Source organism: Strongylocentrotus purpuratus, unplaced genomic scaffold (assembly GCF_000002235.5).
Source record: "Strongylocentrotus purpuratus isolate Spur 01 unplaced genomic scaffold, Spur_5.0 spur5_scaffold_3, whole genome shotgun sequence".
NCBI lineage: Eukaryota > Metazoa > Echinodermata > Echinoidea > Camarodonta > Strongylocentrotidae > Strongylocentrotus > Strongylocentrotus purpuratus.
Window position 1 is genome coordinate 27,186,579 of NW_022145609.1, and position 26,170 is coordinate 27,212,748.

Consider the following 26,170-nt stretch of genomic DNA (forward strand, 5'->3'; position numbering starts at 1 on the left):
ATAATACAAGTAAAGGACTGAGGTCAAGATGGTTATATCTTTAATTCCAAACTTATTCTGGCAAACAAATTTCAAATTTAATTCTTTAAAAAATTCAATCATTAACTATAAATAAATCATAAATATAGATGCTTTTATCACAATTTACAAATCAAAATAGTTCAGTTGAATCAAGAAGCAAACATTTCCCTCACAATAACTGAGCATGAATACTGAACAGTCCTTATAAATAGCTACAATGTACTAGTCTATGGCAGTCGACATTTAAAGCATAACACGGAAAGCTGCTAACACTTGGATGTAATCAAAATCTAATATGCTATAATGTACTTATTTAATATGAAAACTGCCATACACAACTGCAACAGCTTTTATCTGCATATATACAAATTATTTACAAGTCCATACAAAAAGAGGTCATCATATATTGAATGTGCACTACAGAGAATTCCTACGACATAAAAACATAACAAATATCTATAAAAGTGGGAGGTATTTGATCACATATTTAAACAAAAGAACTGTTTAACATGAATGCTGCATAATTCCAGTTTGGATTAAATACTTGCTAGGTCCTTACAGTAGCGAGTCATTGGCCACTCTCCACCCAGGTGTTAAATGGGTACCCGGTAGGATGCGAAAGCTAATGTGCTTAGATTAGCAAGCTGGAATGCTCCCCAGGGAGTGGAGAATGTGCATACATTGTGTGCGGGTAAGCCTGAATCCGATGACCGGGGTAATTATCTATGTGTTGATCTGTAAAGCGCTTTGAGAGGGCCTTCGGTCCTGAAAAGCGCTATATAAGAACTAGCTATTATTATTATTATTATTGGTATTATGGCCCCCTTTTTGGTCTCTAACATAACTGGACCTTCAGAAATATGGGAAAGTGAAGACTTGCTGCATGGAAGGACAGCCTTAAAGGGAAAGTCCACCCTGATATTAAGTTGGTTTTCATAGAAGCAGAAACATTTGCTCAAACTTTCACTGACCTGGGCCCAGTTTCATAAAACTTGATATCAATAACAAGTTACAAGCTACTGTTATAAGCTACTGAAGTCCTGGCATCTGATTGGCTGAGAGCAAATTTGTCATAGAAATTTAGCATTTGTCATTGATAACAAGTTTTATGAAACAGGCCCCTGTTTCTCTCCTTTTTCTGCTTCTGTGAAAACCAACCTTATATCAGGGTGGACTTGCTCTTTGAAGAACAATTTGCATCTGCAACCTGACCCCACCCCCACCCCTCCCCCCCCCCCCCCCCCCCCACAGAAAAGGTTAAAGTTGCTTTAGCATGTCATTAGAAAATATACCAAGGTTGGGATTTAAGGCAGTGGATGTTTGAAGAAGAAAATGCATACAAAGAGAGTCAGTGAGAGACGCTCATTTGTTTTTCACCACTGAGACTATTCTCTATGCTACAAAAGCTCACATTTTTCTATGTAACTTCTTGGTCTGAAAAATCCTTGTTTAATTTCAACTGCACCAAACAAAAATCTATCTAAGATACCAAAACTTCTTGATAAATGCTGAATCGCCATGAACTTTAATATTACATATTTGATGGAACTGGCAAAATAATCAAGTTTTTATAACCAAAGAAGAGTTCAGTTGTAAAAGACTTGAATTTCTAAATCTCGGAAGACACTTAGATATAAATGAAATTTTCCAACACAGTATACGGTTGTATTATCTGGAGTTATAACATGAAAATTGAACGATGGTACATAAGACAAATGTACACAATAAGAAGTCTTCATGCACCAATGTCTTAATATTGCATGGGAAAACCTGACATGCTTGTTCATTTTAAATGTCTAGCTTTTGAAAAAATCCACCTAGCCTGCAACTTCTATTTCACCATCTACTCAAAGTCGGCTCAAATGAAGCGGAATCCATTCACATAACAGCATAACTGTACATTAACACCTTGGCATAATTTCTCTTCAGTTGTCCAGGCTTTATCAAGTGTTGCAGATGTGCTGGTTATCTATGAATCCCTGCAACTCTCATCCGGAAAAGGAAAAAAACACCTGCAGTTGTTTGATCACGTGCCTGGAATATACAAAAAACTACGAATGGCTATTTCAGAAATCACTGCAAAAAGAATCGTCCATTTGGCGCCGTTTCACCTGGTCTGAATGACACAGTATCGAGCTTGAGCGATGCATCGTTGGGAAAGTAGACATGGCCCTCGCCGCTGCTAGACCCTTGTATTGCTTGAGGGTCTGCTTCAGTCTTTACGGTCACACCGGGAGCAATTAAAACAGCACCTTGCAACGTCGGGGCGGTGCTACTGCTATCGTTGAATTGCAGCGCAAGCGTTGTGACGGCCACAGAGTCTGTATCTTCCTCATGCTCTTTTAATCTTGCATTTGCACTGTCCATTGCTTCCTTTACACCCCCCGACGCACTGTTGCTTGTCGAAGGAGCAAACATAGTGTTCCATGAGCTTCCATTGCTATTTATTGATTCTGTTGCATGAGTGGTCTCAGTCCTTTGTTGATTTCCTGATTGAAAAGAGGTTTTGGAGGGTGAACCCAAGGCCGATGTCCCTGCTCCTAATCTCTCACTCTCCTCCTTGTGTGTCGTCTTGTCTTGGTTGGACAGTTCAGCCAGGTCACTGAATCCAATGTACCGCACTTCTGTAGCTTCAGACTAGTGGAAAATATTTATAAGGAAATTACGTAACTGTTAGAAAACATAATCCAATCACAATTTTGATTGCTCCCGTCTCCCCCCCCCCCCCCCCCCCCCGAGTTCATTTTTCACCTGCATAGCATATCCAAAAGACATTGCCAACCAAAAATAAGTGTTTAAACTCGATGGAAATGTACATCCCTGGAAGCTACAAGAAAAGATTCATCAAAGCATTTCTCTTCCCATCTATTTGGCAGAAAGATAGACAGTTTACCAAAGCACATTATCATCACAACTGTTTCTCTACATAGAATGCCCCATCAGTATATTCACTATTTATCAAAGGGGTTCTTTTTAAACGACACACATACATTAATACAGACATGTACAAGCAATAAAGAACAAAGTTTAGCAGTTGACACTGTCTCTTACTTCAACCAACAAAGTCTTCTTCTTAACTGCGTACAATCTTATCAATATTTTTCTTTAAACACTTTTTTTTTCGGGGGGGGGGGGGGGGGCAGAAGTGTGTCTTAAAGCCTGTCTGCACTAGTTTGGCTAGGAGGGATTAGACTTCCCTGCGTGGTTACCTCATCAAATCAGCTCTCAATTTTTCAATTTTATTTCATCAAATCAGCTCTCAATTAACAAAAGAAAAAGAATAATTATGATACAATTTAAGTGAAATGTTGCCTTCAATTTTCTGGCAAATTTGGGGATCCAAACACTTTGGAGGGCCCCCCCCCCCCCGCCCATTTTGCCTATGCATGCGTAGTCGTACTCACCAGTCTTGCCCGCACCTTCTTGGGCATGGGTTCACCTTCCTTATAGATATCCTCCTTCTTGACGGTGATGACCGAGCCGTCTTCAAACAGGACCTCGTACATCTTGGTGGAGTAGCTGTTGATGAAGGTACCTGGGTAGAGGAGAGCGTCCACCCACCGCACTTCAACGTCACTTCCCACCTCGGGTACCCCGTCTGCGGCAATGTTGTGACTCTGCAAGTAAAAATAGGATGTGGATTTAGGAACTCTATCTCTCTCTCTCTCTCTAAGTGCCAGAGCTGCCAACCTTGTGCTAACAAAAAAAGGAACCATGATGGCAAAAAAAAGAATGCATTAAAACCAAACTTACAACCAGGCGCGACACACTTCCAATGCAGAAATGTCCATTCCTCATGCCTTTTTTTTTCCATATTAGGTAATTTTTTTTGTATTTTGGTATTATCGACATTTCATTCTTTTGAGAATATTTTCTCTTCAAGTATGTTTTCAGGTATGTTTTAACCTTATTTTTCTATTGAATAACATTTTAGGGCAGTTGTTTGACATATGGTATGCAAAAAAAAAAAATTAGAAAAATAATAATAATTTTAAAAACGTATTTTGTAAAAAAAAAAATTGGGATGAAGAAACAGAATAATTCCTGGAAAAACGGAATGGTTGGCAGCTCTGAAGTGCCATATAGTTTGACTTTGGCGATCATGCTGTTCCACAACCCTCGGCTCCTAGCATACTCTATTAGCACCACTCCCAGTTCTTGCACTCCTCTCTCTTCTAACAATTTCTGCAGACTGTCCATCCAAAGTATCCTCCCTTCCAACAATTTTGAGGAACTCTATACCTCAGAATAAAAGTCTCGATCAATGTTATGACTCCTTGAATTGGGCAAAAAGAATTTCTGTTTCGGTTTAATAAAATTTGGAGTGGACTATTAGGCTATTATTATTATTATTTATTATTATTATTATTAAAAGGTCGATCAAACTCTATGCTTCGAAAAAAAAGGATGAAGAAGTAATGAAGGCCCTCGCTTGAAAAATTGGTAAAAGCCTGTGGTTACACGTGCTTATAGACCACCATGGATGTTGCTCACTCACATCAACAGTACACAGATTATAACTACTTTATGTTCAAGCTCCGACACACAAGCTTTCTCTGCAGCAACAATAAAAGCTGTACCAATGATATACTTGCTCCACAAAGAAACAATCCCGACTCTCATAGCTCCAAGCGGCGAGATACGTGTGAGTTTTAAACTGCCTGTAGACATCCAATACTATACTTATTTCAATCATAAGGTTGGGACTACGAATCCCACTCAAGGACCTAAATTTCCTTCGGCAAGAAACTCATCCACATTGTGCTGCACTCCACCCAGGTGAAGTACATGTAAATGGGGACCTGGTAGGAGTTTATTCCTTGAAATGCAGAGCGCGTGACAGCTGCTCTGTTAAAGCCAGGGGAAATTATGCCAAAATATTGTAGAGCGCTTAGAGACTTCTGATACAGTAAGTGCTAGGCGCTATATAAGCACATATAACTATTATATTAACTTGATATTTGTAATTCAACTTAAAGCCCCACTGCACCACTTGTAGCTACTTGCTCCCTCTATATAGAAAATAATGCCTAAGCGGTGCCTGTTGGTCCCCCATGGTCCTCTTTTTCTGATGTTTATTGAGAGCTGAGTTGATGAGATAACCACCTGTCAGGGACCAGGCTGGGTGGTCTAATCCCTCCTGGCCAAACTAGTACAGACAGGCTTTAAAACAATAAAGGCTATGTCCATTGGGCACTCACCTCGATATCTTCTGGGTAGAGATTATCACAGAAGCTTTGATCTTCCTTGAACACCACATGGCAGAAGAGCTGAGCCTTCTCTCCCTTCACTACTGAGTTGTAGTACCGATTGTTCTTATGCTTGGCAATCACTTGGTCCCCTGTTTGGATCTTCTTCATCTTACGTATCCTCGTCTGAATCAGGGAGATGAAACACGGTTTATACAAGATCGTTGATCGTACATCCATTAATCATAACAGAAATCATGTGCATTAGCAAAACCAAAAACTTATTTAATTTTTAATTTTTAATTTTTTGTATAACTTGATACAGATAGGCAGTATCATTTTATATTTCAGTCTCTTATTTATTCTGAAATGGTGAGTAAATGTATCCTTTAACAAAACTAGATGGAACTTCGACTGCGCGCAGTCGAAAATGATGCCTCCGTCATAGAGCAATTTTACAAACCAAAACAGAAGAAATTTTTCGAATTCAAGTTCAATTGTAATCCATTAACAGGTTCTCAGAATATTGTGATTACAAGCTATTTTTGCATACATAATAAGCCCATGACCTTTGACCTTATGAACCAAGAATCTACTCAGTTCATTGGCTCTGCAAGAAACATACATGACCTAAGTTGGCAGGAATCCATCAATCGGTTCTTGAGATAACGCGATCACGAGCTGTTTTTGCATACATAATGTGCCCTGTGGCCTTTGACCTTTGACCTTGTGACCCCTACATCTAATCAGTTCATCGGCTCTGCAAGTAACATACATGACCTAAGTTTGGCAGCAATCCATCAATTGGTTCTTCAGATAACGCGATCACAAGCTCGTTTTGCATACATAATGAGCCCTGTGGCCTTTGATCTTTGACCTCGTGACCTCAAAATCTAATCAGTTTTTCGGCTTTGCAAGTAACATACATGACCTAAGTTTGGCAGCAATCCATCAATCGGTTCTTCAGATAACGCGATCACGAGCTCGTTTTGCATACATAATGAGCCCTGTGACCTTTGACCTTTGACCTCGTGACCCCAAAATCTAATCAGTTCATCGGCTCTACAAGATACATACATGACCAAAGTTTGGCAGGAATCCATCAACCAGTTCTTCAGATAACGCGATCACGAGCTCGTTTTGCATACATAATGAGCCCTGTGACCTTCGACCTTTGACCTCGTGACCCCAAAATCTAATCAGTTCATCAGCTCTACAAGATACATACATGACCAAAGTTTGGCAGGAATCCATCAACCAGTTCTTCAGATAACGCGATCACGAGCTTGTTTTGCATACATAATGAGCCCTGTGACCTTTGACCTTTGACCTCGTAACCCCAAAATCTAATCAGTTCATCGGCTCTACAAGATACGTACATGACCAAAGTTTGGCAGGAATCCATCAACCAGTTCTTCAGATAACGCGATCACGAGAACGGGACGTACGTACGTACAGACGTACGTACGTACGTACGTACGTACGGACGTACGGACGTACGGACGGACGGACAACCCGAAAACATAATGCCTCCGGCTACTTCGTAACGGAGGCATAAAAATCAACAAGACCAACAAACTATTCCTCCGCAAAAATATTTTGCAATAAAATGAGTAATCCATCAATTGAAATATAGTCTGATCGAGTCTAGCTTCTTGTGACATAACGATTATGTCCTGGTCAGTGCTTGGTGATTCACTCTCTTCAACCTTCTTTTCCTCTATCCATCTTTTCATATATTTCACATATTACAAAGCCAGGTTGTTGTTTTTTCCTCAACCCCGCCCCCCTTCAGTAAAAAAAAAAGAAAAAAAGAGGATTCGGGGGGGGGGGGGAATGCGATTTCCCCCGTTTGAGTAAAAAAATTGGGGAAAAATAGGGAAAAATAGGAAGAATAGAAAAAATAAGGGAAAATAAGGGAAAATAGGGATAAACTCGGGGATAAAATCGGGAAGAAAAAAGAAAATTGGGAAAAAATTGGGAAACCGATTTAAATCGGGTTATTATCAGGCCTGCAAAGTCTAATTGGATCAGAAAGCAGAAGAGTGGTAGACTCACCCAGTCTTTGACGTTGACAGGATGCCTGATACAGGTGGCAAAGACCGCACAGGGCCAGACTCCAGGCTCCATGATCACACCAGCTACGTTGGCACACGTTACATGGAATGATATGGCGCACTTGCCTACAGAGCACTGGATGCAGGAACCAAACTTGGGACTGTACTTGATGAACGATCGGCAGAAGAAGCATTTCTGGAAGAGAGCATATTAAAGGGATCGTTTAACAATGTTAAATCTGAGATGCACGGCTCCACGTGTTATCAGTGTCTGTGATATGGTGTAATAGTGAAGCCTTGAAAAAATTGAGCTTCAAACTAAATATTCCGAGATTTTCATGGTCGCAGCTACCATTGTACGGCCATAGGCGCTATTTGAACTTTATCAAAATTTACCGGGAGCACCAGAAATTTTTGTATTCAATTTTTCTCAAAAACAGAAGTGTTTTAGGGGCTAATTTTTTTAGTGCTTATAATACATCTACAGGGGCATCCAAATAAATCAAAATTGTAAAGATTCACTATCCAACCAATTTTTAAATTTTCCCAAAACTTTGTATTACCTTTAACAAGTTTGACACTCTATCAATAAACTTGTTAAACAGTATTTATGGAGGTACTGTTGAGCTGCAACTACAACATTTGATAGATGGAAACAATCTTTTGGGGGAAAAAGTGAAATACTATTTATATGAAGAAGAAAAAAAGTTGGTTAAAAATGATACATGTTTTACTTGGGTCTGAATATAGTTGACATCGGATTGAAGTTGTGTGAGATAGAAGGCTTCTTACCAGTTTCAGCCTTGCTTCCGAGATGTTAGAGCAATCGATGGGACTCCTCTCCTTTACGTTGACAAAGCGTATCTCTGGGATGGCCATGGCGCACATGATGTGGGCCCATTTCCCACTGGTGGTATGTCTCAGCGCCCCGCCCCGAAGGTTACACAGACAACACACCTAGGATAGGATATCAAATAAGGACATTAGTTACATGCATTAGGATTGCACAGGGTTAGGTCAAGTGGATACGTCACCGGACTGTCGATCACAAGGTCTGCGGTTCGAGTCCCGCCGCGGCACTTATGCCCTTTGGCAAGACATTGATCTACCTTTGCCACACTCAACCCAGGTGATGTAAGTGGGTACCTGGCAGGAATTTAATTCCTTCAAATGCTTTAGCGCCTTATCATGGCAGCTAAGCTACAGTCGGGCTAATGATATGATACCTTGTATTAAGCGCAGTAGAGTATATTAATATAGTAGCTACGCTATATACATTGACCTATTATTATTATTTCCCAGTCAGAGAAGTGAGTTACATACATTCTCACATCAAAACACAATTGCATTAGGAATACATCTTTCAATCAAAAATACATATTCCACAAAACAGCATAGCTTTGCAAGTAACTATCACCATCCTCATGAAATCCCTTCCAACACATATTTGAGTCATATCACACCAAGTGCATCAATTTTGTTCATGTTATTCTCATTCTGAGTTAGCCTCTACACTATCATCACATGTTGATTCATGACAGTAACTAAGGCCAATTTCCCAAGCCAAGACCAATTCATCAAGCCTAGACCAATTCCTCAAGCCTAGATCAATTCCTCAAGCCTAGACCAATCCCTCAAGCCCAGACCAATTCCTTAAGCCTAGACCAATCCCTCAAGCCTAGATCAATCCCTCAAGCCTAGACCAATTCCTAAAACCTAGACCAATTCATCAAGCCTAGATCAATCCCTCAAGCCTAGACCAATTCCTAAAACCTAGACTAATACATCAAGCCTAGATCAATCCCTCAAGCCTAGACCGATCCATCAAGTCTATACTAATCCCTCAAACCTAGACCAATCCCTAAAACCTAGACCAATTCATCAAGCCTAGACCAATCCCTCAAGCCTAGACCAATCCCTCAAGCCTAGACCAATCCCTCAAGCCTATACCAATCCCTAAAACCTAGACCAATCCCTCAAGCCTAGACCAATCCCTCAAGCCTACACCAATCCCTCAAGCCTATACCAATTCCCAAAACCTAGACCAATTCTTAAAGCCTCAAGAATGTCTACTCTTCCACAGTATGGACTATGAACAGAGCACCCTCCCAATGTTTATGGCGATAGGTCTTATCGACAAGCAAGATTCAACCTGTATGATAGGCATTTCGTCTATATTTCCTTCTATTCCCTCTGGCCACATGTAGTAACTCAGTAATTGAGAGGATTTTTGAGTGGCCATGTGTAGTAACTCGGTAATTGAGAGGATTTTTTGAGAGGATACTCGGAGAGTAGTACTTACAGCTGACCAGTCTTCTTCTTGGCATCTCTGACAGAGCCATGGTTTATCATCTTCTCGTGGAGAATGTCCATAGCAACCTAATAGGATAAGACCATCAACATGTTGTCATTCAAATTCTAAAACAAAAATTTGCATGGAATCAAATATTTTGCCTGGCTTCCTACTTCGACTTCAATTGACTTCAATGAACCATTTGTTTAGCTAGGTACAAGTGATTTTTTTTAATACTCTGACCTCCCCCCCCCCCCCCCCCCCCTCCCCAATAAAAAGAAGAAACAGAAAATATAAAATTACATACGTTTTTAGAAGAAACTGTAGGCAAGCAAAAGCGATGGAAACCTTTGAAACTCATTGCAGTCTCTACTTTTTTTAAATCCAAAAGGCCCTCTGTACTTTTTTGACTAGGAGGGATTAGACCACCCAGGGAGGTCACTGACAGGTGGCTTTCTCATCAACTCAACTCTCAATTAACATAAGAAAAAGAGGATCATGGGGGACCAATGGTCACCGATAAGGCATTGTTTCCTATATAGAGGGAGCAAGTAGATACAAGTAGTACAGTGGGGCTTTAAAAGAAATATTTGTAATTATATATTGTTATGATTTTATGATTTCAAAGAAAAACAACAACGAAACTTACTTGCATGAACGGCCATATTGCAGGAACTACATGAGAGTATAGGGCTACATGCCTCGTCATCGATGAGGGGGTTATGACAGGAGGGGTTCGAGTTCTCCTGAGTAGCAGCAAAGCAGTCTTCCGGTGTCAGGACAAACTTACGGTAGTCTTGCGATGACCCCGCCAGCACCGTCTTGCCCGAGTCATCCTCATCATAGATGCCCAGCTGAAGGGGATAGAGATGTGTGAAAGGGTTATGTAGGTTAACATTTTATAAATAATCACCCTGTGCCATTTTGTATTTAATCATGGTATAGAGATACAGTCAAACCTGCTTTAGTGACCACCTGTCTACAAGGGCCACACTTTTTTGTTTCCCTTGAAAATGGTTTCTCATTGAAACATGTACTAAAGGAACATGTCTAAAAAGACCACTTTTTGTGTTTCCCTTGGGCGGTCGCTATAGACAGGTTTGACTGTATCACCCAAAGCTTCAAGATTGTCTAGTTTTTTGGAGTGCAACTTTAATTGATAGCAGTGTTTAAAAGTGTTATCAAAGAGCGAATACCGGAAATGTGTAATTTTGCAAAACCATTGTATTACACAAAGCAATCCTTCCTTCAAACAGTGCCTATTGTTTTGCACAAAATTGCAAGTGTGGCAAACTAGCAACCGTGCTGACAAGTGAAGAAAGCAAACAGAATGTTAAAGGAAGTCAATGCACATACAAGGGCTCGAGACTAACAGGCGATGGGACTCACGAGTGCCCAAAATCTAAGATTGGAACCCTAAACTACAACACCTCCAATACCCTGCCATAAACATTCATCATATATATCAAATCTCCATCACCCTTGAGATATAGGCAAGTTGGAGTATTTTCTGGTGGAACCTAGGGTTCGCTGCTTCAGAGACCTTTGTACGCACAGACACATTGATTAGTACTTCAACCAAATCTAGTGTCAGCAAATTATGATGCAATACACATGGACACTGAATACTAGGCGGCATTAATCTTTGTTGATAACAGTCATTTTCTCAATGATACTATCTTTATCATCTTTATTAACCTCATATTACCCATCGATAAACACTAGAATATGGCCAGCATCAGAGCTGCCAATCTTGTGCAACCAAAAAAAAAGAAACCATGACGGCAATAAAAGGAATTTGAAGCCAAAAAAAAGGAATTCATTAAAACAAAACTTACAACCATGCTCGACACACTTCCAATGCAGAAAGATTCAATTCCTAATGCTGTTATTTCCATATTAGGACATATAGTATATTTACAAGTAGGTAGTTTTTTTGTTTTTTTGTTGGTATTATCAGCATTTCATTCTCTTTTAGAATTTTCACGCCTTTCAATTGTTTTTCTTTCTTTTTCGTTTGCTATTTATAAATTTGTATTCTTCATAAATCTCTATTGAAGTAGTGATCAACATTTTAGAGCATTTGGTTAATGTGCTGTATGTTTTTTTTTTTTAAATGTAAATAATAAAAAATGAACAGTTATTAAAAAAAAAAACATGTACTACCGTAATTCTGAGAAAAAACTGAATACTGTCGGAAAAAAACATAATGGTTGGCAGCTCTGCAGCATCAATATCATCCCTACTACTGCACCAACTAATCTTTAGAGCCTTGTCTTTACATGCAAGACAGACAAGCAGATGAGTGTACAAGAAACCAACCTTGTCATGAAAGAAGATCCGACACACACAACATCCTGGCTTCTGATCGGCCATGGACGCATTGTGCACCATCTCCATCATGAAGTTGGTGGGCTGAGTAACCCAGAGACCGTTGAGGGACCGCGCCCAATCCTTCATAGCTCTGGTTTCTTTCATCGTAAAGGCTACATGAGAAGAAATAATAATTATGAAGTTATTTGCGTACATGTACTGTCTGTTAATGTCTAGAGTTTTTGTAAAATCATTAGTAAATGTTAATCTGTGTATGTTACACCAGTGAAAATCAAATATCGAGAAATGGACAATAAATACTAAATACTAAATACAATATGCATAGCAATTACAGGGGTGATAGTGAGCACTAAAAAAAAAATAGGTTTTTTGTTTTCCCCTCAACCACGCCCCCCTTGAGTAAAAAAATTTTTTTTTAAAAGAGGATTTGCGGGGAAAAAATGGCATCTAACAACATTCCCCCCTTTCGAGTAAGAAAATTGGGACAAAATTGGGGAAAAAATAGGGCAAAATAGGGAAGAATAGAGAAAATAAGAGGGAAAATCAGGATAAAATAGGGAAGAAAAAAGAAGAAAAAAAAAAATTAATCAGGAAAAATAGGGAAACCGATTTAAATCAGGTTTTTATCAGGCCTGCAATTAAAGACAAATATTCAAGCTAAATGCCCTTTTCTTTGTTTTCTATGCTTAACTAAAAACAGAAAGAAACACAAAATGACCATAACTTGTCATTCTTAAAAAGAAAAAAAAAGAAATTTTGTGTTTTTTTTTCTTTACTAGCTTATTAGCGACAACAATTGACTTTGAAACTTATCCCACCAGTCAACAGCATCATTTTTATATGAAAAAATATATAAAAATTCATTAGAACACATTAAAAGACATGTGATTACTGGACAGACATAAAGATTGAACATTGTTAGTATCAAAGAAAGGCAAACCTCATAAACACGTGACATAAATTGTTAACATGAAGACAACATTTGAAACATACACATAATTCAGTTATATTAAGCTTCGACATAAGTTTTCAATTTCTCTTTTCTATCAAGGCTAATTCACTGCTTTACCCTAAGATGAAAATTTGTTTACGATTGATCCCATGGCTTTAAAACCTACAAAAGTCCTTGCGTTTTGATATCTCCCACTTTCAAATAACCTGCATTGACCCTTCAAGCTAATGTAAACATGTAAGAGAGGGAGAGAGAGAGAGGGAGAGAGAGAGGGAGAAAGAGAGCAAGAAGTGAGGGAACTTTGACAAGAGCATTCGCAGAAAGAGGGTTGATGCTGAAGGAGGGAGGGAAGGGTCTGGTGGAGCAATATCTCGTAAAGCAGTGGCCATATTTAGAAGAGAGAAATTGAGCGTAGAATCGTTTTTTGTGTTGCAGTATAATCATGTGCTAGGTAGTATCCACCTGGGCTTGGAAATAGCTGCTGCAGAGGCCAGAGCGTAAACGATCTTCAGGACTACTTCTTTTTCCTTCCAATAGTGCAAAAAGCGGCAGTCAGGGTACCAACATTTTCATAATATCCTTTATCTTTCAATTCCTATCATGGGTACTTCTCTTCTTCTTATACCTGACTTACAAGTCAATTGTCCTAACCAAACGCAAGCAGCCTTCACTTGAGTGCAAGATGACCATATTTGTGAGCTTAACAGAGCATTTTCAGAGTCGGTGCTACATCAAATGGTGCTAGTATCATCATATACTTCAAAAATTGCTCAGAGTCTTTCCTAATTTCACCAGTTCAAACAAATTCTTGAAATATCAAGCAAAACTGGAAGTACTCTGATCAAAGTTTCAAGGGTTTATTAAATTGTTTAAAACCATTAGCTAGCACCATGTAAAAATAGCACCCCCCAAAAAAATGCATTAGGCAAGTATGTTCACTGCACATGCGTGTAAGGATGGTTTGTGCTTGAATCAGGTAATTGAAAAGTCTTTCCTTGCCATTCCTAAGAACACTTGTAACTTATCACCTTGAAATCAAGATGTGAATTAGAATAATAACAGCTCCATTACGAATGTAAGAAGGATCCTGGTATTCAGTTGATTTCAAAGTGATAGGTACGTTTCCTTGGGATGGTAGGTACAAAAACGGATACTTGGCAAAGAATTTGATTGTTTAATTTAGGCTGGAGAAGCCCAAAGCAGTTGATAGCGCGATCTAAGCATAATTTGGATTTTCTCTAATTAATAGAACAGATTTAGTCCAATTTATATATGCAGGGAGCTTGGTGCCTATTTGGAGACACCATAAATGATATCCTTGCAAGACCCTGCCCTGAAGTGTCTGACAATGTTTAGCTCGAGCAGCAGCAGCGGCGATTTCCAGCTCCATGTAGCCTGGCTGTATTCCTCCTGGGCTTGGACTATAGATGCCCAGCCCAACTTATCTTGGGCTAGCTTTTTTTTTCTTTGCTTGAGGAGCATTTACCAGAATGTGTGTGAACCAGAGACTGAGGTAGCACTTGAGGTAAGCCGCCTGGCTTAGGCATTGCCAGAGCCCGCCTATATTCCAACATGGCCACTGCCGTACGAGGGGGTGATGGGCATCGGTCTGTGTAAGGGAGAGGGTGTACATGAAGGACCAGTGACAGGGTGTCAGTATGATTGAAAAGCAGAGGTCAAAGGTCAAAATGCAGAGGTCAAAGGTGAAAGAGATATACCAAATTCCCGGGGGCAAAAGGAGGTTGTTTTGAAAATTAGTAGCCTAATTTTTTTTGTATAACCCACCACAAAAATGAAATGAGCAGGTCAGATAAGGATATACAGGGTGTTGAAGAAGTTCACAAGTTGAAATTCAGGATCTACATGTAAATTACTTTCCTTCTACACGTATAAATAAAAACTTGTGTGGAGGAATTTTGTTACAAATCCTATTGATTTAATTTCTTCTAAGAATCGCCCTGATCTTAACATTAGTATTTAGATTATAATATATGAAGTACACATTAAAGAAATAAAAAGTAAACATTTTTTTATTTCTTAAATAATATAAACTGTAACACATGTTAGTGTATTAATTAATACAAACACAAAAGCAAACTCTGTAATTTTTTTATGAGAGTACCAATAGAATCCTCAACCTAAACTTCCAAGTTGATTATATATAAGTCATTGAATTAGTAGTACCATCATCTAATAATTACAGTACCCCAGTATAAATAATATACAATGCCAAGACCCATCCTGCTAAAATGTTAAGTATAATGGCATCATCAAGAAGAAACAATCATGATGACTTTTAACAAACTAGTCAAAACTACGCAAGATTCTTTAATCACTTTCCTTTTAAATTTAAAATAACTTTGTGTTTTAATGGCAATTAAACTGTACTAATCTGTTAAAATCTACTCAAGATGGCAATCATCATCATATCCTAATGGAACTTTTTTTAATCAATTTCCCCTTTGAATTTAAAATAATTACATGCTTATCACACTCCTGGAATTCAATTGAGGCCTTTTAAAATTTAGCAAATTCATTATTTTTTTCCTCAAGGAAACTTGAACAATAATTCACTGTCAACATGGATGAAAAGAACTATAGTCATTTGCTAGGAAATAAAACCTGGAAAATCTCTCATAAAAAAAAAAGTCAACTTTAAAAAATATATGATCAATCAAAGGTAAACCTCAATGAACATGATGAAAACGTTGTTTCGATGGAGCATTAATAATGCCTTTAGACCAGATGCCATTGAGGCCAATGTGACAAGTCTTTCACAGCTGTTAAAGATACTAAATTATTAAATAGATATTTTGTCAACAACCCCCACCCCTAGCACATTTATTTGTGATTTCTAAAACAGAATTAGTTCACAAAAATCCTTCTTACTATCGTCTTCTATTATGCATGTATGTCCATCTAAAAGCAGAAAATTAAGTGAATTCACTTATTTTGTTTGGTTCTGATTTTGATCAAACATTGCGGTTTACCTTTAGCAGGAAGGTTATTTCTTTTAAACAAAAACTTTAAACAAATAAAAATAACACAACAGAATTGATAGAATGAGAGGAATACATCCTTACCCTTGCCTTTCCTCATCCGTACCATCTGCCTACGTCCTTCCTCTTCCCTTGACGGTCTGGGTTGGTGCTTATGCTTGTAGGTGTTCTTGGACGAGGAGGGCTTCCCTTGCGGCTTGAGGACCGCTGAGTAGCGATGGTCAAACATGACCCACCTGCTGGTCTCAGAATACTCGCCACCCCTGTTATCCTCCTCCTCTTCCCCTTCCGACACGCCATCCTCCACCCTGGGCTTCACATCCGCACCGTTGGCTGATGAAGTTGGCGCATCACCACTGCCTTTCACGGACATTTTCTTCGGCCTGCCCCTCGGTTTTTTCCCCCCCTTGGCGACTTTGGTAATGTCTTTCAGTTTCTTGGGGCTACTGTTCTGCTTTTTCCGCTTCTCTGCATCGGGTACGATGACAAGATGCCCCACTGTTTTTTTCTTGTTCGTGCCATCGCCCGACAGCTTGCTCTTGGAGTCTGTCTTTTTCTTCTTGGTCGGTGACTCTCCCTCCCCGCTCGAGGTAGATTTCCTCTTCTTCGAGACACCATCTTTGTCCTTCACCTTCTTCGTCTTCTTCTTCTTCAGCTTAAGACTGCTATCACTTGCATCGGTATCCTTGCTGCTGGTCTTTGCATCACCTTTTCCCAATTCTGCTTTCTTCTTCAGCTTCTTGTACTTCTTCTTCAGAGCATCAAGAGTAACTCCGTCGACCAAAATATCTGGCTCTTTGATTTTCTTCTTCTTTTTCTTTGGAAGTGCATTAGGAGAGTTTGTCCGTCTACCATCCTTCTTGTGTACTGGATGTCTCCTGGGGAGCTCGTCACTCGTGGCGGTGAATGGCCTGTACAGGGGAAAAAACAGTTAAAGTGACTCAGTAACAATGCCTCAGATTCTGAAACAAAATCCTGGATTTAGCTCATGCTGCAATCATAATTATAAACCTTTAGGTCAGTCAGGAATCCCATGACTTTTACAAGCCAATCTTTCTTCTTTAACCCTATTCTTACAGGGCTTTTTGACACCCCCCTTAGATCTCGGCCGTGGAAGGTCCAATCAAGGTCAAATTTGCATTGTTATTGACACACATATAAAAAGTACTGCTGCATTTTCTCCCAGCAAATATTGCCTATTTGTTACTTTATCATAATTTATGCAAATTAGATACCTATTTCTACATATTCATTGATATTTTGTTTGAAAATTAGGTCAATCTACATGTATTTAAAGAAGTTTCTGAGTAGCATAGTTCACGATATTATATTTTAAACAAAATCATAATCAATTGTTCTGTATTATATTTTATTTAAAAGTTGCAAGACACATGAAAAGGTTAAGTCACAAAAAGGCAAGTTGCGATCTGCAGCAGTTGCACGGATTATGGGATGAAGTATTCCTATCAGGATATTTTGTTTGAAGGGGAAGTCTACCCTGATATTAAATGTAATGCAAAGTTTTGGGAAATTTTGAAAATCTGATTTTAGTAATTCTTTAAAATTTTGATATATTTGGATGCCCCTGTGGATGTATTATAAGCACTGCAAAAGTTAGCCCCTAAAACACTTCTGCTTTCGAGAAACTGAATAATCAAAAATTTACCGGTGCTCCCTGTAAATTTCAAATATAGTCAAATAGCGCCTAAGGCCATTCCTTGGTAGCTGCGACTATGGAAATCTCAGAATATGCAGTTATGATATATCATTTTCAAATGGGAATAGCAAATTGGTCGATCGTAGTAAAAAAACATTGTTCTAGAGATAAAGTAATATCGGTCTTGAGAGGGCATTATAGAACATAAAGAGTTTATTATTCACAATTGCATCACTTGAGACTGCGACAACGATCATTGAATATTGTAATATCGCATATGCTTCCAATATGTTCATTTGAACCAAATTCATGACCCCATACCAAAACTTTGTAATACTTTTAAGTAGGTTTTAATAAAATCAGACAAATGAGAAGAAAAAAAAAATCAGTGAAAATTTAAGCAATATCCGATTAAAAACAAAAAAGTTATGAATTTTTTTAATTTGTCATCAGTAAAACACAAACTGGCAACACTGACTAATCTTGTGAGCTCCTCTCCCATTCGCTCTGTACAGATTTTTAATAAACTTTCTCTTTTCTTAGTTATTGATGACAGAACAGCTTTGTTGCATACAGGTGTTGTATAAAAACATACTTGAAATAGTCATATTTAGGGTAAATGTATGATTGACTATTTTCTTAAGGGCAAAATACAACTTTGAAGTTTTTTTTAGTTCAGGGCAAAATGGGAGGGTACCTCACAAAATACGTCAAAGAGTTGTCTATTTGTGTTTGATTAAAAAATTCAGACCTTAAGCCTCGGTCACAAATGCCATTACGAACTGCTACGAATGCCGTACGAACAATTTTCAGACAATGGAAATTCGAAAGACAATGGAAAAACAGGGAGATTGATACGAATGCATCGTTCGTACGAACCTTTGTGACCGTAGCTTAACTTATTTTCAATTGTTTTTTACACAAACTTTTACCCACCTGTTTCTCTCATGTTTCTGCATCTATTAAAACCAACGTAATATTAAGATGAACTTCCATTTTAAGCCCTGCCATTTGCAGTATTTTTCTGTCAGTTTTTCATCACTCTCCTGTACACCAAATTTTGAAATGTGATATTCTTTACCATATTTTTGTTAATATCCATGTTTCTGCTCTGTACAGCAGAACAGACCAGACATAGCAATTAAAAAGTCTGAAACTGATTTCTATTTTCATCTTTCTCGCTGTAAATATGTGTTTTATAGCCACACAAATGTATTCCTTGCAATTTCAAAAATTCTTTTGATGTCTGTCTCACATCTGGCATAAGCAGTGATACTTTCAGCGTGTTGCCACAGAAAAAAAGTGGAACACGGATTATCTGTTTCCACAGAGCGCAACATTCCAATTAGCCCTGATTCCGTGTAATACTGTGTCAATCGGAAGCCAAGATTCAACCTTTGACCTCGATCGTGGATCCAGATCTACACAGGATTCCACGCGATCATATGTGGTTTGAAAAGGTTGTTCTCCCTCCCGCCAGACACGGTTTGTGGCGGTGCGTTTCCACAGCGATTTCACACGGATCGACACGGCAATGATAATCCGTATCTCAGTCGACACGGGTCGCCAATAAACCGTGTTACTTGTGTTTCCATGGGAAAGTTACACGGTACTGTGTAATACCATGTAACATGTAAGTAGTGTAAATATATCGCATCAGTCTTGGCCTTATTAAAAGTGATAACATTTTGTGTAAAATGATATTTTATAAGTATTACTGATCAGTGATCGCTGATACATGTTTGTATTTCTAAATTATCTTATTTTCATTGCACAAAATTACAGAATCCTAATGGAAATAAATTTCAGTATAGAAACATTCTCACAAAATCTTCTTGACTTTAAAGTTTCAACTACTAATACAATATGTTTCAAATGTTTAAAACCTTTGCACGGATATTAAAACACAAATTGGAAAATGGTTCAAAGAAATGACAGGATGTAAGATAACCTCATGAAAAGGAGAATGCATACTGGACAAAATATATTTATTAGACCAAGGACAAAACTGTTTGAATTACATTATCGAGTATATGGAACAAGGCAGAATTTGATTACTATATATTTTTATTATTGTTTTTTTAAATTTTTCCTGTAAGGGGTGAACATTTAATCCGCATTCCCACACTTCTCTAATCATGATAAACATTTTAAGTACGTCCTGTACGTTAACCCCAAAACTCCTGAATTCACTCAATCTAATAGGCCTCAAAATGGGAGCTAAATGGTTCCCATAGGCAAATAGCTCATTTTTGTAATGTAACCAAATTTATACTTAAAGAGAAGGTTGAGTTCTGGGAAGAGGTGTTTAATAATTTGAGAGCGTTATCATTGTATTATGCAAGTGTGGAAGAACATCAGATAATAAATGTTCCCTAAAAAGAATGGCTCTTCAAATGACTTATTATTTTAAATATACACAACTGTAAAGTAACATCATAAAAATTGGGTTGGATTTTTATGCCACATGGTTGTGTAGTCCCATATACATCTTTCTGTGTACAGTGCTTGTAACTTTACCAAGACCGGGCCAAATTTCTTATCCTTTTGATGATTCCAGAACCTTGCAGTACACACCAATACGTATATGCTTGATGGTCAACCTTTTCTGATCGATTTCACACCGTTTTTATCACAATGCAGTCGCATGACCAGAACTCAACTTTATCTTTAAGTGCCTTGATATTGTGATTGATCCAAATCAATCGCAGTCCTCTGATCAATCGCAAGTTTGCAGTCTCCTATCTCTTATAGTATGCACATAGTTGCGATTGATACTAATCGCGAATAATTTGCGATTAATATCTCTTTATAAGAAAAGCATATGCATATATTACATGTTGCTAGGTAGGAAAGCCATAATGTTTTCCCTACGTACATGTAACAACACACAATATATGCAATTCCACTCTATTGAGATGTACATTCATGCGTAACGGGTGAATAAAACACTTCGTATCGAGGCGCTTCACAAAGGCATACTAATAAATTTGGTTACATTACGAAACTTTCCTATTGTTTAAAGTCCATCAGCACTAGTTTGGCCAGGGGGGTTTAGACCTCTGTGCAAGGTCACTGACAGGTGGTTATCTCATCAAATCAGCTCTCAATTAACATAAGAAAAAAAAAAGGATCATGGGGGGGACCAACAGGCAACGATTAGGCATTGTTTGCTATATAGAGGGCGCAAGTAGCTATAAGTAGTGCAGTGGGGCTTTAAATTAAAAGAAGACACGTTTGTGACTTACAGCATAGGGGGTTCCTTCATGTTTCTCATGCTGCTGCCGTGCCCAGTGGGATTGTCCACCTCCTCTATGTAGAGGGAGTCCTTGCCTGCTTTCCAGGCTTCGTAGCGGTCCGGTTGGAACACCCTCACAAACGGCTCCATGCTGATCTTTACAGAGTCCTTCTGGCAAGTGCACTATGATCAGAAGCAACAGAAAAGGGATGGCAGATGATTGTCAGGAAACTTGTCGTCAGGAATTTCAATAAACCTGAGATTAACATCAGGTTTTCTACACAGAAGGGATCGTTTAACATTGTTAAATCTGAAATACATGGCCCTACGTGTTATCAGTGTCTGTGATGTGGTGTTATATTGAAGCTCTAAAAAAAATTGTGCTTCAAAATGATCAAGAAGTGCCTCAAAAAAGTAAAAAACTTTGAGTGACCTGTTTACCATACTCCTTTTCCCAAATAGACTGTAGCGTTATGAAAACCGTTTGGCAAACGCAAAAATGAACTGTGCAGTACTTTGGCGTCATATTCAATGTAATCCTAATTCCTGATTATCCTGATAAGAGAGTGTAGATACTACCAAAGTACTGAGCTTGCTCTATTGCCACAGTGCTTTACAAATCATATAATATGGAGGCACGATAGCTTAGTTGGTAGAGCAGTGGTCTCGCAAGTGCCCTTTGGTAAGGCATTAATCCTCATTACCAGGTCTCTCGGAGAGGACCTACAGCCGTCGGTCCTCTGGTTGCTTACTAACAAGCATTTATGCTTTCTTAGCAGTCGGTTAAAATAACCACCACTACCACTGTAATATCCCCCCCCCCCCTCCTCCTCTTCCACCTCATCATCATAATCAATTTATCATCACAACTGTCACCAGCATCATCACAACTGTCACCATCACCATCATCACCAGTATCATCACAAATCATCATCATCATCGTCATCATCAGCATCACAAATCATTGTCATCGTCATCACCATCACAAATCATTTTCATCGTCATCACCATCACCATCACCATCATCATCATGACAAATCATTGTCATCATTGTCATCTTCATCATCATCATCACCATCACTGTCATTGTCATCATCATCACCATCACTACCACCGTCACCATCATCAAAAACTTCATCACCACTAGCATCATCAATATAGTCATTACCATCATCATCATCATCATCATCATCATCATCATCATCATCATCATCATCATCATCATCATCATCATCATCATCATCATCATCATCATCATCATCATCATCATCATCATCATCATCATCATCATCATCATCATCATCATCATCATCATCATCATCATCATCATCATCATCATCATCATCATCATCATCATCATCATCATCATCATCATCATCAAGGATATTCAAATACTCGAGGGAGGTAACTTACACAGCTGGCTCTCTTGCCGTAGTTGATCCATCTGAGTGAGGCAAAGTTGGTAGATTCAGCACAGTTATAGCCATGGTTGAACCCAGAGTGATACCCGAAGGGGAACGTCACCATGAACTCTCCTTGCTCTTGGGTAATCTACAAGAGAGAGAGAGAGAGAGAGAGAGGGGGGGGGATAGATAGAAAGGGGGGATAGATAGAGAGGAAGAGGGGAGAGAGAGAGGAGAGGGGGAGAGAGAGACAGACAGAGAAAGAGAGAGACAGAGAGAGAGAAAGAGAGAGACAGAGAGAGAGAAAGAGAGAGACAGAGAGAGAGACAGAGAGAGAGAGAGAGAGAGAGAAGAAAACAAACAAACATGTTCACAAATATGGAAGCAGTTTGGAAGAGGTTAGATGAGCATGTCTAATATTTTATTTTTGGAAAGAAAATCATCTTTGTTGTTGTTGTTGCGAAATGTGAACAATAGTGTCAACAAACTTTTTACAAAATGTGCTGAAACAGCAGACTCTTACTGAGAGTTCTGGGGGGGCGGGGGGTGTTTCACAAAGACTAAGATCGACTTTAAGTTGGACTTCACTATGGCAGGCCATTCATGCCACTAGTTGCCCTCACCATTGGCCTCTCAAATATGATCTTTAGATGACGTTTTTTCCTTCAATAATTAACTATCAAATTCTGTAGATTTGTGACCGCGATTTGTAAGTCCTTTGAGAGACGATGCCAGTAAAAGGCGAGAGCAAACAGTGGCATGATTGGCCTGCCATAGTTAAGTCCAACTTAAAGTCGATCTTAGTCTTTGTGGAACACCCCCTGGTGGGCTCATCAAGCAGTTCACTGCATCACAGACTGACTGACTAAATGATTACCTTACAGGCTGTGATCAAATATTTTCCATCTTACATTACTGGATAGATGGGCATCTTCTTTCATATATTTGCACACTGTATATGTACAAGAGTATGAACATTAGATATTTCTAAGAGATATTTCCTATACACAAAAAAACAATGCTTCACTCTCTTCAGAGCACTAATTCCACTTCCTATCTAACTAATAGCACACGGAATTGAGGCAGCATTCCACCCATTATTAAAGATAAAGTTGAGTTCTGGTCATGCGATTGCATTGTGAAAGAAACGGTGTGGAATCTATCAGAAAGGTTGATCATCTAGTATATAAGTACTTGTGTGTATTGCAAGGTTCTGGAATCATCAAAATAATAAGAAATTTGGCCAAATTTTGGCAAAGTTACAAACACTGTACACAGAGTGATGTATATGGGACTGCAAGAACACGTGGCGGAAAAATCTGTCCCGATTTTTTTCGATGTTTCATGTCATATTTAGAATATGAAGGCATTTGAAGAGCCATGCTTTTCAGGGAACATGTTTAATCTGATGTTCTTCCACCCTTGCACAATAACAATGATAACGCTCACAAATTATTTTTTACCTCTTCCCAGAACTCAACCTTCTCTTTAAGAAGTAGCCTTTGAACATAAACCAACTGTGATAAAACCTAAAGGAGCTACTTGTATGCTTCTGTGTAAAAGCTACTCACCTTGTTAAAAGGTATGGAATACTTCTTCAAGATGTGCGGGGCGATGATGGACATCTTGTGCCTCAGGAAGTTGGAACAGATCTTGAAGTTACCAGGGAAGAAACCTATCATGCAATCACACAATTCAAAAGAAGACAAGCCACATTAACATTTGAACAACATTGGTGTCTTTAAAGAGTTAAAATCTGGGCCCCGTTTCCTAAAACTTAAAGCCATACTGCACTACTTATAGCTACTTGCTCCCTCTATATTACAAGCAATGCATAATCGGTGACCATTGGTTCCCCATGATCCTCTTTTTTGTATGTTAATTGAGAGCTGATTTGAGATAACCACATGTCCAGTGACCTTGCAGGGTAGTCTAATCCCTCCTGTTCACTAGTATTGATGGGCTTTAATATCAATAGCAACAAGACCAAGCTCTGTAATTATTAGGATCTCTGTCCAGTAGTGCCGTACGTGTTTGTGCCATCGAACTGGATCGACCAAATCAATTGATTCATAATATATATATGCAATATTTTTTCCCGTAACATGAGAGTAATTTTAATAGTTTCATACTATTAATTAAATGTAATGTTAACTGTTATGGTATAATTGTTTTAAATGGGGGCACGCTACAAGAGTCCTATCTCGCACCCTGGGGCAACGTGTCTGACACGGCCGGTTGTAGCAACTACTCCGAAGATCAAGATTACATTAACCTTGATCTAAGGAGACATGAACGAACGAATATCAATAACAAGTTCCGATAACTGTTATAAGCTACTGAAATTGTGGCATCCGTTTGGCTGAGAGAAAAGTTATCATAGAAATTTAGCATTTGTTATTGATAACAAGTTTTATGAAACAAGGCCCTGGTCATGCAGTTGCAATGTTGAAAGAAACTGTCTATACATTGGTGGTAAAGTGTTTATGTATTATTACCCATATCAGACATCTGAGCAGTGGTTTTACAAAATCATATTAGAGTTGTTTGTAATCCTAAAAGAAGCTAATCAGTGAATATGAGACCATATTCGCCTATGGGCTTTACGTGTTAAAAAAGCAGGAAATAAAATCTCATATTCACCGGGCTGTATCTTGTCATTTTCATTGCGCATCTATTATGCGTACGAGAACCTGAGCACTTTGCGCGCACTCTATTGTGACGTAATAATCACACCATATTAGGTACACTGCAGTGTATCAACAAATTTGTCAAGCACTGGATGCACAGTGCTGGTATGACAAAGTTTTTTTCAGTTCTATGAGATTGTCATGGTTGATTTATGTATTTGCTCTAGATGTCTGATTTGGATAATAATAACAATATTGACTGGCTTAACTTTCGGGAGATACCACATATTGCCCTCACAAGACCCATATACCCATGATATAGTATAGTATTAATGACTGCTTTGAGAGAAATAGTTGTTTTATTACGCTCAAGGGAAGGTTAGAATTGTGCTATTCCCCGAGGCTTGCCGAGGGGAATAGCCCAATTGTAACCTTCCCGAGAGCGTATGAAAACAACTATTTCTCGAATATTAAAGCAGTCATTAATACTTTTATATGCCGAAAAAAAATAGACTAAAAAATGAAAAATTAAAAATATTTATCATTTTGTCGAAGACGGGATACGAACCCTTGCGTACAACAAGAGGTGTACCGAAAACCAACGCTTAGACCACTCGGCTATGGCCCGCCGTTAACATGCTTGGCAGTTTTCTCCAATATATACATTAAAATGGATTGAAACCGGCTTCGCGTGTGATGAATGCTTCGCAAAAGCTCCATATACGGACTCTTCTTTTACTTTTGCAATGCATATTGGCACGAACTTAGATCAAGATCTATCGGCAGATGTTGTTTTTTTGTTTTTGGAAGTTTATTTTCGTCTTCATGTCAACAATGCAAGATAAAATTGTCGGTAAGATCGATCGAGATTCAATTGTATTGAAATTACCGACCAATCCTTCGCACACATACGGCATCCTCCATCGCTCAAACCATTTTTTAACATGTAAACCTATGGGGTAACCATGGAGGCTGACCAACTGTTTTTAATAACCATGGTTATTAAAAATATTGAAATGTTTTATGCATGGTTACCGAGAATTTTACAGGAACAGTTGAAGTTTATGAATGCAATTCGACCAATCAGATGGCTGGATTTCTTAAGTGAGGTATATAATGGTGAATAAGTACGTAGTATCTGATTATAGCCACAAGGGCGTTAGTTCTTACTTGAAGAATACGAATTATCGCCCTTCTGAATCTCAACAGTCGATTGTGTAAAAGTATACTTGTACAACGAATGTCACATAAAAATAATGGAAAATGGAAGTGAAATTTAAATTATGTACATAAGCAGTCATCATTTATTGTGAGAAGAGTGACTTTTTCAGGCTATATGACTTTGTTAGAAGAAACAAATTGCTGGATATCAAACAGAAATAAGGAAAGAGAAAGCA

General features: G+C 38.5%; 1 protein-coding gene across 2 annotated transcripts in view; it reads right to left on the bottom strand.

The window, feature by feature from the left end:
- Window positions 1-1,669: 1,669 nt before the first annotated feature.
- Window positions 1,670-26,170, bottom strand: part of LOC579470 (lysine-specific demethylase 4A) — a 34,221-nt gene continuing 9,720 nt past the window's right edge. Inside the window, exons 7-19 of one of the 2 annotated variants that reach the window (XM_030996044.1) lie at window positions 23,715-23,818; window positions 22,154-22,291; window positions 20,751-20,923; window positions 15,930-16,756; window positions 14,333-14,455; window positions 11,883-12,046; window positions 10,210-10,414; window positions 9,570-9,646; window positions 8,060-8,224; window positions 7,269-7,463; window positions 5,223-5,396; window positions 3,426-3,638; window positions 1,670-2,658 (exon numbers count right to left, since the gene is read on the bottom strand). In XM_030996044.1, the coding sequence (XP_030851904.1) occupies window positions 2,095-2,658; window positions 3,426-3,638; window positions 5,223-5,396; window positions 7,269-7,463; window positions 8,060-8,224; window positions 9,570-9,646; window positions 10,210-10,414; window positions 11,883-12,046; window positions 14,333-14,455; window positions 15,930-16,756; window positions 20,751-20,923; window positions 22,154-22,291; window positions 23,715-23,818 (3,122 nt within the window). In that variant the 3' untranslated portion in view covers window positions 1,670-2,094. The remainder of the gene's footprint in view (window positions 2,659-3,425; window positions 3,639-5,222; window positions 5,397-7,268; window positions 7,464-8,059; window positions 8,225-9,569; window positions 9,647-10,209; window positions 10,415-11,882; window positions 12,047-14,332; window positions 14,456-15,929; window positions 16,757-20,750; window positions 20,924-22,153; window positions 22,292-23,714; window positions 23,819-26,170) is intronic. The other variant, XM_030996045.1, reaches the window with a different exon arrangement.